Source organism: Adiantum capillus-veneris, chromosome 7 (assembly GCF_014529385.1).
Source record: "Adiantum capillus-veneris isolate H3 chromosome 7, ASM1452938v2, whole genome shotgun sequence".
Classification (NCBI taxonomy): Eukaryota; Viridiplantae; Streptophyta; class Polypodiopsida; order Polypodiales; family Pteridaceae; genus Adiantum; species Adiantum capillus-veneris.
The window spans coordinates 93,333,105-93,348,160 of NC_140937.1; the positions used below are offsets into that span (position 1 = coordinate 93,333,105).

At 45.4% G+C, this 15,056-nt stretch overlaps 1 protein-coding gene across 1 annotated transcript in view; it reads left to right on the forward strand.

Annotated features, from left to right (window-relative positions):
• Positions 1-8,149, forward strand: part of DWF5 (Ergosterol biosynthesis ERG4/ERG24 family) — a 50,419-nt gene extending 42,270 nt beyond the window's left edge. The window contains exons 9-13 of the mRNA XM_086516241.1: positions 6,887-7,012; positions 7,400-7,464; positions 7,539-7,620; positions 7,710-7,792; positions 7,880-8,149. Of these exons, the coding sequence (XP_086372367.1) occupies positions 6,887-7,012; positions 7,400-7,464; positions 7,539-7,620; positions 7,710-7,792; positions 7,880-7,946 (423 nt within the window). The 3' untranslated portion in view covers positions 7,947-8,149. The remainder of the gene's footprint in view (positions 1-6,886; positions 7,013-7,399; positions 7,465-7,538; positions 7,621-7,709; positions 7,793-7,879) is intronic.
• Positions 8,150-15,056: the final 6,907 nt, after the last annotated feature.

The following is a 15,056-nucleotide window of genomic DNA, read 5'->3' on the forward strand; positions in this document are numbered from 1 at the left end:
CTTGCAGGCTGTAGTAGCAGATGTAGCACCCATGTACTTCTGAGCTACTGCTGCGCGCCCGCCTTCAACAACGCGCAAGCCCCCACACTGCACTTTGTAAGCTGCCCGCTTGCGCGTAGTGCTGCGTCTTCACCTAAAGTTGCGTGCTGCTGTGGAGCCTGTGACAGTGTGTCTGCACACACACACACACACACACACACACACACACACAGAGAGAGAGAGAGAGAGAGAGAGAGAGAGAGAGAGAGAGAGAGAGAGAGAGAGAGAGAGAGAGAGAGAGAGAGAGAGAGAGAGAGAGAGAGAGAGAGAGAGAGAGAGAGAGAGAGAGAGAGAGAGAGAGAGAGAGAGAGAGAGAGAGAGAGAGAGAGAGAGAGAGAGAGAGAGAGAGAGAGAGAGAGAGAGAGAGAGAGAGAGAGAGAGAGAGAGAGGCTCCACAGCTCCTTCCGGATACCCTCACTGCCATTTGGTTGGACATCATTCACACCCTCATTTGGCAGTGGGATTCTTCCTGAGGTACATCTAGAGCAGCCGAGGCCCGTCGATTTGACTTCCTTCGGCGTTGGGCCCGTTCTCCACTCTTCTTCACACTTACCGGTGGACAGATTACATGGCATTATGCACCTCCTCAGTGGTTTCTCCTCCACTCATCATACAGACCACCATGAGATTGTTCTAGTCGAGTTGTCACTATAGTGGCTCTCAACCTTACATTCCGCTTGTACACCCCACGTGATAGGCTATTTTGGCATCGGCTGGGGATTATATTGTACTCAGTAATATATAGCCCTTATTTTTACAAAAAAAAAAGAGAGAGAGAGAGAGAGAGAGAGAGAGAGAGAGAGAGAGAGAGAGAGAGAGAGAGAGAGAGAGGAATGGAATGAAATGAAATATTATCGTCTTCAAAAAGCCAAAATGACCTATGGGACCAATCTGTTACAAAATAGTGAATCTGATACCATATCTGGGTACAGAAGAACTAGAAAAAAATTACTACTACTACTAGAATCTATTCTCATCTGCACTCTGGATGTTGAGAGAGTATGGCTTGAATCCTTTGCTGTAGTCTCCATCGATGCTGTGTAGTCCGTCTCCTCAATCGTGGCCGTCTCGATCTTCGTAGCTCCAGTGCTCGGTCGGTGAGAGTGCCGGTAGTGGTCGAAAGAGTGTGGGCCGAGCTGTGCAGTGATGGCTGCTCCTATGGCTGTCCCATATCTAGTGAAAAGAAATCTGTAATCTGTCTCTCTCTAGCTCTCCCCAGTAAAGTGTCTATATATCTGTGTAACTCAAGTAGATATAGCCGAAGACATCTCTGATCCTCATAACTCGTGACCCTAGAGAAAGGACCGAAACCCTCTTTGAATAAGCAGTGGAAATGGCCCCGTATCTCATAGTACACTGTGCAATGACATATGTAATGTAGCTCATAGTACATTGTGCAATGACATATGTCATCTATGCATACCAGCATGAAGTGTCCCCTCGAATGATAGCGTGGGGTACTGAGGCCTTGGCTTTGATTAGTCGAGAGATCATAGATACCAAGGGCCTCTCCAACCATCTCCAACCATCCTGGCCTACAGAAGGTTCCCCTATCTGCACCCCATACAACACAGCTGAGGGGACTAAAGTAACAAAGAGCCGTAACTTTGTCCGAGGTTCTTAAAACTGAACCTGCAAACACATCATCTCCAAGCCTCGCAAGGCCGCATAACCTCTCGTCAGTCTAGTCTCTGTTGCTCTTACGAGAACCTCGTTCCAGTGAAGACTCCTGTATGCATCTGTATACTCCACGATATCCTGACCATATGTGAAAGTAGTTGGTGATCTCTTGATCTTCTGTGGTGTGGTGTTAAACACCATAATCTTGGTTTTACCAAGGTTTACAAACAATCCACTATCCTCTGCAAAACTGTGTAATGCATCCAAATGTCGTTGCATACCCTCTGGTGAGTCAGAGATCATCACAATATCATCAACACATAACAACAATGGGATCCACGTCCTTGCCAGCTGAGCACCTTTATCGCCCTCTCTGTCAATGTAATCAGACACCTCATCAACATACATACCAAATAGAGTAGGAGACAATGGGCAACTGTGTTTCACCCCAATAGTGGAGTGAACTCGGTCAGATATCTCCTCCGGGGTGCGTACATGTCCCATCATTGATCTGTATAAATCCATAATCGCCAAAATCAACACTGTGGGTATCCCCATCTCTTGCAGTCTGCACATCAATCGAGCTCTCGGCACCATGCCAAATGCTTTGCAGAAATCCACAAAGCCACTATAAATCTGTCTCCCATGTAACGTGCCCTCCTCAATGATGGCTCTGAGTGTCAGAATATGATCAAGAGTGGAGAAATCCCTCTTGAAACTAGCTTGACCCTTTGCGTGTACACCCTCACCTGTTGCTGAATTACTCAACTGCTGCTCAAGAATGGATGCATACAACTGTGCCAATGTGTGTCCAACCATAATAGTGCGGTAATTCCCCGGCTCTGTAGGATCACCTGCCTTGAAGATAGGCACAATAGTAGACAACCTCCAAGTCTCAGGTTATCCCTCACACATGACACGATTGAACAACACTGCAAAAACCTTTACTAGCATATCCCCAGCATGTATAAAGTGCTCTGCTGGTCATATGCCCTCCTGGTCTTCATCCTGTCAATGGCTCTCTTTATTATCTCAGTGGTAAAGAAGGTGCTCGTAGGTGGGCATGGCTCTGTAGGATCTCGATGGGGTTCCATACTAGCCCCACACATCAGGAGAAGTAATCATTGGGGTAGGGGAGTGCTCATGAAAGAGTCACTATACCTCTCCCGAGTCTCTACTCGAACAACTGATACAAGTCTCGTTCCATCTGAGCCAAGTAAGCTTGTTTCTTCCGTCGCACAAAGCGTTGAGAAGCAATCTGAGACTGTCTGAAAGTGATGACTCCTAAAGGGAGATCCCTCTGAAGCTGGGCTCTTATCTCTTTGCACTCCTCATCATACCAACTATTTTGGGGCATGCTCCCAGAATGTCGCCTCCGATCCGGCAGAGTCTTTGGGTATGCCTCTGATGCTACACCATGTAGTGCACTCCTCCACTACTAGTGAAGGAGGAGGGGAAGGATGCCCATTTTGTCTCTAAAGACAAAAGGTGTTAGAGAGGCCTGAACCAACTGTGCATAGACGATCACACAGGTGCGCTCACGCGCACACACGCGCGCGCGCACACACTCTGTGGTACTTAGCTATAGTTTCTGGCTTTTTGAAAAAAACCTCACACCACAGGACTAGGCTTGTATATATTACCTGCAAGTAGGTTTTACTTATTAGTTTGCTACCCTACTACCATTATTTGCCGTGAAGGTGTAGGGGCTCTCTTTGCAACTATAGGCGGCCTCACTGTCGTGTAATATAGTCGGTACACTCATGACGATTCTACTCATTACTTCGATCTAGCGGACCGCCTCTCTCCCTCCGTCCTCTATATAATGAGGTGAGGGCTCTTCTTTGGCCCTCACTTAGCTTTGTTTTGTGGTTGCCTTGAAAATTCTGCGTGGTATTGAAGCATGGAGCTCACTTCTTCTAGCACACAGGTCCGCTTCCTTGGCCATATGTTTTTTAGTTGCAGAATTTTTTTTTGAAAAAACTACTGTTGAGGATGGTTTTTTATGTTGCTCTTGCTCTGTTATCGGGTTATGATACTCTTTTTGATTTTCGTCCGAGTGGTGACCAACTGTTGAGCTTCACGAAGATATATTGGGAGGGTGTGCATACCCCAACAGCTACCGATCTTATACTCATGTGTGTGTCGATGTGATTTTATGTGTGTATTACTTTTATTCCTTGTTTTAAATAAACTTGTTTTATAAGTAATGGGTCTTTTTGTAATTTTGGTTGTATCGTGATTTATTGTGTAGAGCTTCTTTTCGTCTTGATTTTGGTTTGTTTAAGTGTTATGTCTTTTACTATTTTTTAATTTGTTTTGATTTATCTATTTGTTGTTTTTTGTTTTTGATTGTGTGTGTGTGTGTGTGTGTGTGTGTGTGTGTTTGGTTGTTGTAGTGAGAAAATTATAAATCTAACTTTGTAGATTGCATGTTTTTAATAAATAATGTTTTTTTGTTAAAACTCTTAAAAAATAAAAATAACATCTTAATTTGGGTCCCTTCGATCAAGGGTTTCTTGTGTGGTTTCATGAAATATCTCTTGTGAGAGGAGAGGTTGAGTAGTGATTCTAGCAAGGGATCACGGGCACTCGATTGCACGCTATTGTCGATGATCTTTTGAGTGTAGCTGGCAGCCTTATTTAAGGACCTCAATGCTTGGCAGCAGCCCTGCTATACAAATGAGGGGTGTGGCTAGCACCAATCTAACCTTAGGATCTTTAGCCTTGAGGCGGGCGTTGATCTGAAACACTGACCTTACTACAAAAATGAAAAACACTTTTACTTCTTCTTCAGCTTCAACCAGCAATGTTGATGACTCTCAGGTACGTCTTTTCGACCCTTCTTTCTTTTCAGTAGCTAGAAGTAGTCATAATCTGTATCAAGAAAGAAAGTTTTTAGCTAAGTCTAATTTGAAGAATTTGCATGTTTTTGGTGATGGTCCTATTCGTTGGGCTTCTTTTAAGAATGTCTTAGTTAGTATTGATTACACAAGTTCTTCCATAAAAGCCCTCAATCGTTTGAGGCGTTTAAGGAAAAAACATCTTGCGGTAGATCGTCCTCTAAGTCCGATTCATACCTCTCAAGTTATTTATGTTATTTATAATATTCACGATAGTTCTATGATGTATGTTGGCCAAACCTTTCGAACAACTTTTGTCCGTTTTCAGGAACATGTAAGAGAAGCGAGAAAAGTTCAAAGTAAGAGCACCGTACGTGAAAGTGTGAAACCCTTGTATGCGGCAATAGCAAAACATGGGTTTGAGTCTTTCCGTTGTTTTCCCATTGAGCACATAGAAGGTAATTTTAGAAACTCTAAAGAGTTCTATAAATCAGCGTGGCCTCGAGAGTTGTTTTGGATGAGAAGTTTGCATACTTTTTTCCCTAAAGGTTTCAACTTGGAAGGAAAGTCTTCTTTATGTAAAACTAAGACAATTTACCATAAGAAACCTATGCTTTGGCGAAGGCATCCCAAACCCGAGTTAGTTCTCCCTTCAAGTCAGTTTAAAAGAACTTGGATTCCTAAAGGTTCTCGTTCGTATCCGCCTTCTATCCTTGAAATCAATCAAGTTGTCTTGCACAACACTATTTCTAGTAGTGTACAAGGTCTCCCTAGGGCTTCGATCTCTAGAATTGAGAGTGATGACCCTTCTAACCATAGAATTTTTGCTTATAGAGATTTCAAACGGAGATTGATTTACCTATCTAGAGCAATTGAATTGGGTTCTTTTTCTTATAAATTATTTGAAAGGTATAATATAAGGATCCTATTTAAGCTCTTGTATACCCTTGAGAACTACTCTTATGAAGATTTGGAGCTAAGAGAGTCTCATAGTACTCAACTTCGAGTACTGTTAGGCAAATTTTTGAAGTCCAAATGTCTTAGTCTGAAAAATCCCTTGGTTGGAAAGAAAGATTTGTTGATAACTATCTTTACCTCCCCTTTGCCTCCATGGATGGAAAACGGACGATTAAAGCTCTCTCTTTTGAAGTCTCCCCATTGCCTTGTCTTCGTCCCCACCCTCCATGCCTTTGTATGACTAGCCTCACTACCCATCATGCGGAGAAGTTCTTTAACTTCCCCTTCCACATCATCTCGGTCTTTTAGACCGGTTACTCTTATATGCAAAGCTCTAGTTTTCCTTCGCTGTTCTTCTTCTAGAGTCATGTTGATGATTATAGGAGAGGGGACAGGTGTGGTTTCTTTCCCTTTCTCTTTCTTAGCGACTTCTATCCATTTCTTGGCCTCATCCGCCTTCTTTTGTGTCTTCGTGATCACATCCATCCATGAAGACGTCTTTAACACCTTATGTTTCTCCTCCTCTTTGATCATCCATACCTGCTCTTTGATGACCTTGATTTCCTCTATTACCGAAGGCTGGAATTCCCCTTGCTCTAGTCCACTGCTTGCTCTATTTAGTATTAGCAAGTTCTCGCTTGAGAGCTGAGACCTCTTCCCTAAGTGCTTTGGAGTCCGCCCTAAGTGCTTGTAGCTCTGCGTGCAGGTCCTCTTTCTCTTTCTTCCACTGCGTGCCTTCATTGAGAAACATTTGAAGAAGGTTGGCCTTCTCTTTCCACCATCCTTCCATATCTGCTTTCGAGTCTTTCATCTCCCTCTCCATTTGTGTAATCCGCTTGTTTATAAGCACAAAGGTTGCCTTCGGATGGGGCTTACACACTGGCGAAGCACTCATGACCTCCATCAAAAATACAATCTGTACTTCTGCCAAGCCAACCAACCCACTATGTCCACATCACACATACATCCCTGTCCCGCATAATGTATACATAGGGTTTCCCCAAATCAATCATACATTCTTGATATTTGCTTTTCTGATTTTCCGCAGAGTTTTTGTCAGAGCTGTTCTGCCTTTTGTAACCTTGCAGGTCCTTGCACTTTCTTTCAAAAATCTCCAACTGAAATTTGGGATTTTCCTGTTTCTTTGTTTCCCTGTAATTCTGAGGGGGGGGGGGGTTGGGTGGGTGTGTGGCGGGGCTGGCTGTGCGAGAATGTTGGGGGTGAACAAGGCAGCGGGCGGGCAATGCAGGCAGCAGCAGTGCGCTTCAGCAGCAGCAGGAGCGCGAGGGGCAGCAGCAGCAGCGTGAGTGCGCACACACACACACACACACACACACACACACACACACAGAGAGAGAGAGAGAGAGAGAGAGAGAGAGAGAGAGAGAGAGAGAGAGAGAGAGAGAGAGAGATTAAAATGTTTTCAGGTGGCTTTAAGTATCTTTTTGGCTGGGGTTGCCTGTATTTACATCAATTATGATTGTGATCGACAAAGACAAGTTTTTCGAAGGACAAATGGAAAATGCAATATCTGGGGAAAGCCACCTTCAAAGGTTTGTCATGAATTCCATCTCCTGTGTTGTGGATTTTCCAGGTACTTTAGTGTTTTGCTGCAAGACTTTGTAGCCCAATCCATTTTAATTATGGTGACTGTTTTCTTTGGTTTTGTGTGCATACACTTCTGTGTGTGAATTACCCGTGTGTTTTATATTGCCATGCTTTATGACAAGCTAGTGATTGCTTATTATGCTTGGCGGGAAAATGGTTTGAAGTGCTTTTACTTCGTCTCGGATGTGAGTTTTCACAAAATAATTCTTTGCTTGGGTATGCAAAAGTTGACTTTTCCTTGAACTATAATCTCCATGATCCAGGACACACTTCTAGGGGTTTACAGTTTGTACGCATACATGAGCACTCATAGACTGACCCATCATGTGCAGATAGATGCAGTTTATGTTACAGAGACTGGAGAGACCAAATCGAGCTTGCTTTTATGCTCTGGCTGGTAATGTAATCGACCTGGTCCAATTTTTCTGGTAAATTGTGGTTTTGCCAATTTGGGTTCTTTTCATATTACAGGTGGGGTATTTCTCGGCATTTTCATTATATGTGGGAGATATTAGCTGCTTTTTTCTGGAGTGTACCAGCATTGTTTTCCCATGTAAGTATTATATGGCTATGTATTCAAGCATGTTACATCTGGGCTTTGTCAGATTGAAATGGCTAAATTATGAGTGTTTGTTATGACAGTTTTTACCATATTTTTATGTCATTTTTCTTACCATCCTGCTATTTGACCGGTCTAAAAGGGATGACCATCGGTGCAAATCCAAGTACTTTTCTCCCCTTTATATTGGCTGAGTCAAAGCAGATATTTGTTTATCCTTCCAGTTTTAATTTTGATTGTGGTTATTCTGCAGGTATGGGAAGTACTGGGCTGCATACTGCAAGAAGGTGCCTTACAAGATAGTTCCTTGGGTATACTGATGTTGCTTTTTTAGTGTAGAAACAGGAGATTCGGGTTTCTGGAAGAAAAATTTCTTTTGCTTGATTTTTAACTAAAGTGGGGCGCGCAGTTTGAATATGGAAAAGTAGGAGTAACAGATGGAGTTTAGGTTCTTATCAATCATAATCCTCCTTTTTGTAATTGGTACTGAAACATCTCTAATTTAATTCAGTTCAAGCACCTAGTACTTTTGTTGTCAAATGATAAGCACGCGTATTGAAGAGCAATGTTTGGCCATGATTTATTGCTTGCTTGCGTGATTTTGGAAGCTTGTACTGATAGCCTGCGAGAGACATGAAATGATATATTAACGTCTTCAAAAGGCCAAAATGACCTATGAGACCATCAGATACAAAGTGGTGAATCTAATACAATGTCTGAAGTACAAGTACAAAAAGTACTGAAACTAAAAATGAAAACTGAAATGAAGTGTGAAATGTGAAATGTGAAAATGTAGAATAGGCCCTCAATGACAATCTGGGTGTCGTGCTAGAATGCCTCTGATCCTCTGCTGGAGTCTCCGTCGATGTAGTGTGCTCCTGTGTCTCGGTCGTGGTCGTCTTGATCTCCCGAGCTCAATCGCCCTGTCAATGAAGGTGCCTCTGGTATGAATGCGGGTACAACCCTGTGCTGGTGGTTGGTCTCTTGGCTCCCTCGATCCAAAGAAGTTTGTGATCTGTCTCTGCGACTGTCGTACTCCATGTCTCCCCAACAGACTGTCTCTATGTCGGTGTAGCTCAAGTAGATATAAGCCAAGGCATCTCTGGTCCTGATACCTCATGACTCTATCTAGGGGTCCAAAACCCTCCCTGAATAAGCAATGGAAGCGCCCTTGTATCTCATAATACACAGTGCAGTGGCATATGTAGTGTAGCTCTGTCTCTGGCTCTCTACCGCATAGTTGACATATCCTAGACTCTGGTGGTATCCCTCTGAATCTACCCGTCTCGATCTTGAGCTGGTGTGAGGATGTGCGAATCTGACCAATAGCACATCGTAGACCATGAGATAAATGAGTGTCCATGTAGTTCGGACGAGTCTCAAACCCATCCCCTGAAAGTTGGAGAAGGTGCTCTTCCTGGTGTCTAACTGTATAAGATCTTGACGAATGAGTCTAGTGATCTCCGTCCGTGTGACTGGCAGGGAGGGTGCATCCAGGGAATACTGAAAGGGATGCCTCTCAAACCATGAGGTCATCTGTGCATACCAACATGATGCATCTCCCTGCATCGCTAACTGTCTAGAGTACTCAAGAGCCAGTCTAGTATATCTGCCTCTATGTGTATCCCATAGACTGTGCATAAAGGACACTGATCTGGTAAGAGCCTCAATCTCTATAGGAGGGGCGGCTACCTCCGCTCGAATAATCGCATGTGGTATAGAGGCCTTAGCTCTAATCATCCGGGATATCATAAATACCAAGGGTCTCTCCATGTTCCTCCAACTGTCATGATTCACAGGTGGTCCCCAAACTTGGACCCCATAAAGCATAGCTGAAGCAACCAAAGTATCAAAGAGCCATAGTTTTGTTCGTGGTTCTTGAAACTGAACCTGCGAACACATCCTTTGTAGCGCTCCTAATGCCGCATAGGCTCTGGATAGTCTAGTCTCTGCTGGTCTCCTCAGGGTAAACCTCGGTCCCGTGAATACCACCCCCAGATATGTATATTCATCTGTGTACTCCACAGTGTCCTGGCCATATACGAGTGTAGGTGCCGATCTCTTGATCCATTGTGGTGTGGTGTTAAACACCATAACCTTGGTTTTACCAAGGTTCACAGATAGTCCACTATCCTCTGCAAAGTTGTGCAATGCATCCAAATGTCTTTGCATGCCCTCTGGCGACTCTGACATTAACACAATATCATCAGCATATAATAATAAAGGGATCCATGTCCCTGCCAGCTGAGCGCCTCTGTCACCCTATCTGTCAATGTAGTCAGAGACCTCATCTACATACATACCAAAAAGTGTAGGGGACAAAGGACACTCCTGTTTCACTCCAATAGTGGAATGAACAATGTCAGAAATCCCCTCAGGAGTGCGTACCTGGCCAGTCACTGAGCCGCATAAAGCCATGATGCCCCATATGATTTCTGTGGGTACTCCCAACTTCAGTAGCCTGTGCATCAATCTGGCCCTCGGCACTGTGTCAAATGCCTTGCGGAAGTCCACAAAGCAACAATACATCCGTCTCCCATGTGCCCGACCCTCCTCAATTATGGCTCTGAGTGTAAGAATATGGTCCAAAGTGGACAAACCCCTCCTGAATCCAGCCTGACCTGCTGCTCGTATGCCCTCATTTTCTTCCCATTTACTTAGTTGTTGTTCAAGAATGGATGCATACAACCGTGCCAATGTGTGCCCTATCATAATAGTACGGTAGTTCCCTGGTATGTTGGGGTCCCCTACCTTGAAAAGAGGTACAATAGTAGATAATCTCCAGGACTCGGGTAGTCCCTCACACATGACACGGTTAAACAACCGCGCAAGAACCTCTGACAGTAAATCTCTAGCATGTATCAAGTGCTCTGCCACCAAACCATCATGATCATATGCTCTCCTAGTCCTCATCATGTCAATGGCGTTCCTAACCATCTCAGTGGTAAAAAAGGTACTAGTGGCTGGACATGGCTCTAGAGGGTCTGGTAATGGTGGTTGCCCAGGTACTGTATATAATGATGCTGCGTATTGACCCCAAATCTCGGGAGAGGTAATCACTGGAGGAGGTGAGTGCTCATGGAAGAGACGCCAGGCCTCACCTGAATCTCGGCTCAAAAAGAGCTTATACAAATCACGTTCCATCTGGGTTAAAAAGGCCCGCTTCTTCCGTCGCACTAAACGCCGAAGGGCAATCCGAGACTGTCTATATGTAATGTTTCCAAGTATAAGCTCGCTGTGAATCTGAACTCTCATCTCTCTGCACTCCTCATCATACCAACTATTCTGAGGCATGTTCCCAAAACGTCTTCTCTGATCTGGTTGAGTGTGTGGGTATGCCTCTGCTGTTGCCCCATGCAAGATCTCCGTCAATAAAGTGGTGATCTCCTCCACTGTATATACAGGCTCGGCTGCCCCCATCCGTCTGTAAATCTCTTCCACATAAACTGAATCCGTCTCTGGTGTAAAAGTATACCGTGTGTGTGCAATCCTCCATGGTGTCTGAGAGACACTATACTGGAAAGAGACTGAAAAAGTCAGGAGAGCATGGTCCACTGCTACTCCAACAGGTATAGCGCCCACAGTGAGATCTTGAATATGAGAGATGAAGCTCGGTGAAGTCATGACATAGTCCACTGTACTGGCCCCATGTCTGTGTGGAAAGCATGTGAATCCCCCAGACGAAGGAAAAATCTCTAGACCATCAAGTATAGCCAGACCATGCGTAGTTGTCATCTCCATGAGAGAGAGAGAGAGAAATGAAAGGAAATGAAATGTTATATTAACGTCTTCATAAGGCCAAAGCGACCTATGAGACCAAAAAGTTACAATGTGGTGGATCTGATACAAAGTCAGAGTAACAAGATGACAAAATGATTTTGGAAGCTTGTATTTATAGCCTGAGAGAGAGAGAGAGAGAGAGAGAGAGAGAGAGAGAGAGAGAGAGAGAGAGAGAGAGAGATGTATGTTATATCAACGTCTTCAAAAGGCCAGAATGACCTATGAGATCAGAAAGTTACAATGTGGTGGATCTGATACAAAGTCAGAGTAACAAAAATGAATGACAGATAAAATGCTATGGAATCTGAAACAGCTAGGTGTGATCTAAGCAAATAGGTGGGATAGCTAAATCACAGATCACAAAAGATCTAGCTAGGTGGGATAGCTAAATCACAGATCACAAAAGATCCAGCATCGGTCGTTGGCGGATCTCATCAATCTCCTTCATGGTCAATAGCCTGACCAGGCATCGTGTATGTTGGGCCAAAGTTAACCGAATCCTCTGATACAACCTCCGTCGATGCTGTGTAGTCCTCTGCAGTCGTGGGCGTCTGGATCTCCCTAGCTCGGTCGCTCGGTCGATCAGTGTGCCTCTCCTGTGGAAGTAGCTCCTCCGGGTGTCCAGTGTCTGCTCTAAAGAAGTCTGTGATCCGTCTCTGAGACTGGCTGGCCTCTCCTCTCATCAGGCTCTGTCTGTGTCTGTGCAAGTCGAGCAAAAACAGACCCAAGCATCTCTGATCCTCGTACCGCATGACTCTGGGGAGTGGTTCGAAGCCCTCTCTGAACAAGGAGTGGAAGCGGCCGCGTATCTCGTAGTAGACGGGACAGTGGCATGTGTAGTGCAACTCTGTCTCAGGCTCCAGGTCACATAGGAGGCATGTCCTGGCCTCTGCTGGTACTCTGCTGTATCTCCCAGTCTCGATCCGCAGCTGGTGTGAAGATGTGCGTATCTGGCCAATAGCACACCGTATCCCATGAGACAAGTGGGTGTCCATGTATCTAGGTCTCGTCACAAAACCGTCCTCCCTAAGCTGGAGAAGATGCTCTCTGTAGAAAGCCATCTTCGTGCCCAGCTCCTGTACTGGCTATATCCATGTCCTCCTAATGTCTAGCTGAGTCAGGTCCTGGCGGATGAGCTTGGTGATTTCGGACCGTGTGAGAGTCAGAGAGGGTGCATCGAGTGAGTACTGGAAGGGAGGCAGTGTGTCTATGCTGAACCCATGCGCCTGAAACCATGATGTTATCTCTCCATACCAGCATGCTGTATCTCCCTGCATGGCTAACTGTCGAGAGGACTCAAGTGCAAGGCAGGCATATCTGTTTCTGGGAAGTTCGCAAATGCGGTGTATGAAGGAGACAGATCTGGTGAGCGCCTCAACCACTAGCGGGGGGGCAGCTAGCTCTGCTCGTATAATGGCACGTGGTACCGAAGCCTTGGCTCTCTGGGGTGGAATTCCGCCACTCCGTGTCGTGTGTTGTCTCTCTCTCTCTCTCTCTTAGTTGTTATTTGAAGTGCTTAAAGTTGTTCAGTCCGTTCTTTTCTATTGGCACGTGGTGCCTGTCCTGTGAGAGTATCCCCAAGATCTGCATCCTCGCCACCAGCTCGCAGTAATCTCATCAATGTAGATCTCGAAGAGGTTCAGGGAGAGCGGGCATCCTTGCTTCAGGCCAATGCTGCTAGTAGTAGGATTTGATAAGCCTCCGAGGCATCATACTCTCCCCGTCACTTGCTCATATAAGAATATATAGCCCAGATCATTATGAAGGAGGTAGTGCAGAACGAAGATGTGATCAATAGTAGCAATGGCTCGTTTGAAACCTGCCTGGCTAGGGGCTTGGAGGGCTCCCTCTCTGCAGATGATCTGAGCTGTGCCTCAAGCATTGCTTCATACAGTTTGGCCATGGTGTGGCCAATCATGATGGACTTGTAATCCGTTGGGTCCAGGGTATCGTCAAACTAGTGGATCGGCACAATAGTGTGTCTAGTCCGCTCCTCTGTGGAGAAATCAACAGGGCTATGGCGTCGGCTGTGTAAATGAGGTGCTCACCCTTGTAGTCCTCTGTAGTCAGCAGATTTACAGTGCTGTATGGCTCGTGTTACCATGTTTGTGGCAAAGAAAGTGGATATGGTGGGTCATGGCTCTAGGATTGGAGGCGATGTGGTCGGGCAGGGCTCTGTAAGACTCTGCATGCTGTCACACTATCAATGTTCATGAATAGGTGGTAAAGCTGAAGCCCCTTCGCTGCCTCAAAAGCTCGCCACTTGCAGCTCATCTGTCTTCTCGCCCTCTTGCTCTGTAGTCTTCCCAAGAGCTCTGTGTGGTTGTAGAGTGCGGTATAGCCCTCTGCATTCATCATCATACCAACAGTTTTGTGGTAGTCCCTGGGGGGAGTACGTCCCGTGTGAGTAGTGTGTGGAAAGGAGCTGTGGGCTTATGTGTGCAAGCTCTGGGAGGTGTGGATAATGATGCAGACCGGTCGAGCCGACAAAGGCCTGCATAAAGCTCATAGGAGCTAGTTCTTGTGTGAAGTGGATGGTAGAGTGTGGAGTAGGTGTAGCAGGTGCATGGGAGATGGTTGCTTCACTTAAAGAAAGAGAGAGGTAGGCATGGTCGGCTGAGAGCTCCGACGGGGATGGGTGAGAGAGAGAGAGAGAGAGAGAGAGAGAGAGAGAGAGAGAGAGAGAGAGAGAGAGATGAATGAAATGAGATGTAATATTAACGTCTTCAAAAGGCCAAAATGACCTATGAGACCAAAAGGTTACATGTGGTGAATCTAATACCATGTCTGGGTACAAAAAGTAGAAAGAACTGAAAAGAAAATAGTGGGTAGGGGTGGGGTGAAAGCTGATACAAGGGGAATACAAAGGGCGAGCCGATACAATGCAGCTCTCTGACAATCGAGGCATCATATACATATACATCTCTGTCACGCCAGTATGGTATGAATCCTCTGTCGCAGTCTGCGTCGATATCCACAGGGCCCTCTCATCCGTGGGCGATGGGACCGCCCCAACTCTATCGCCCAATCAAGCAGTATGCCTGCGGTACTTCTGGTGATGTTATGTTGTGGGGGCTGCTCAAACTCCTCTGTCTGACTGAAAGAAATCTGTGATCTTCCGCTGTCGTAGGATCTCCCTCATTGTGCCCCTCTCCAAGAGGTCCTCTCTGTGTTTGCGAATCTCCAGTAAGTATAATCCGAGGCATCTGTGATCCTGGTATCTCATGACTATAGAAAGTGGCCCAAAACCCTCTGTGAATAGACAATGAAAGCGGCCTCGTATCTCATAGTATACTGGGCAGTGACATATGTAATGTAGCTCTGTCTCTGGCTCTATTTGGCACACCTCACAAATCCTGGACTCATCGGGTACTCTAAATTTTCCTGTCTCGATCTCTAGCTGATGTGAGGATGTGCGTATCTGACCAGTAGCACATCATATCCCGTGGGATAGATGAGTATCCATGTATCCTGGTCTGATCACAAAACCATCCTCCGTGAGTTGGAGAAGATGCTCTCTATAGAAAGTCATCTTCGTACCTAGCTCATGTTTAGGTTGTATCCATGTCCTCTTTGTATACAACTGAATCAAGTCTTGCCGGATGAGCCTGGTAATCTCTGCCCTTGTGAGGGGGATGGAGGGTGCATCC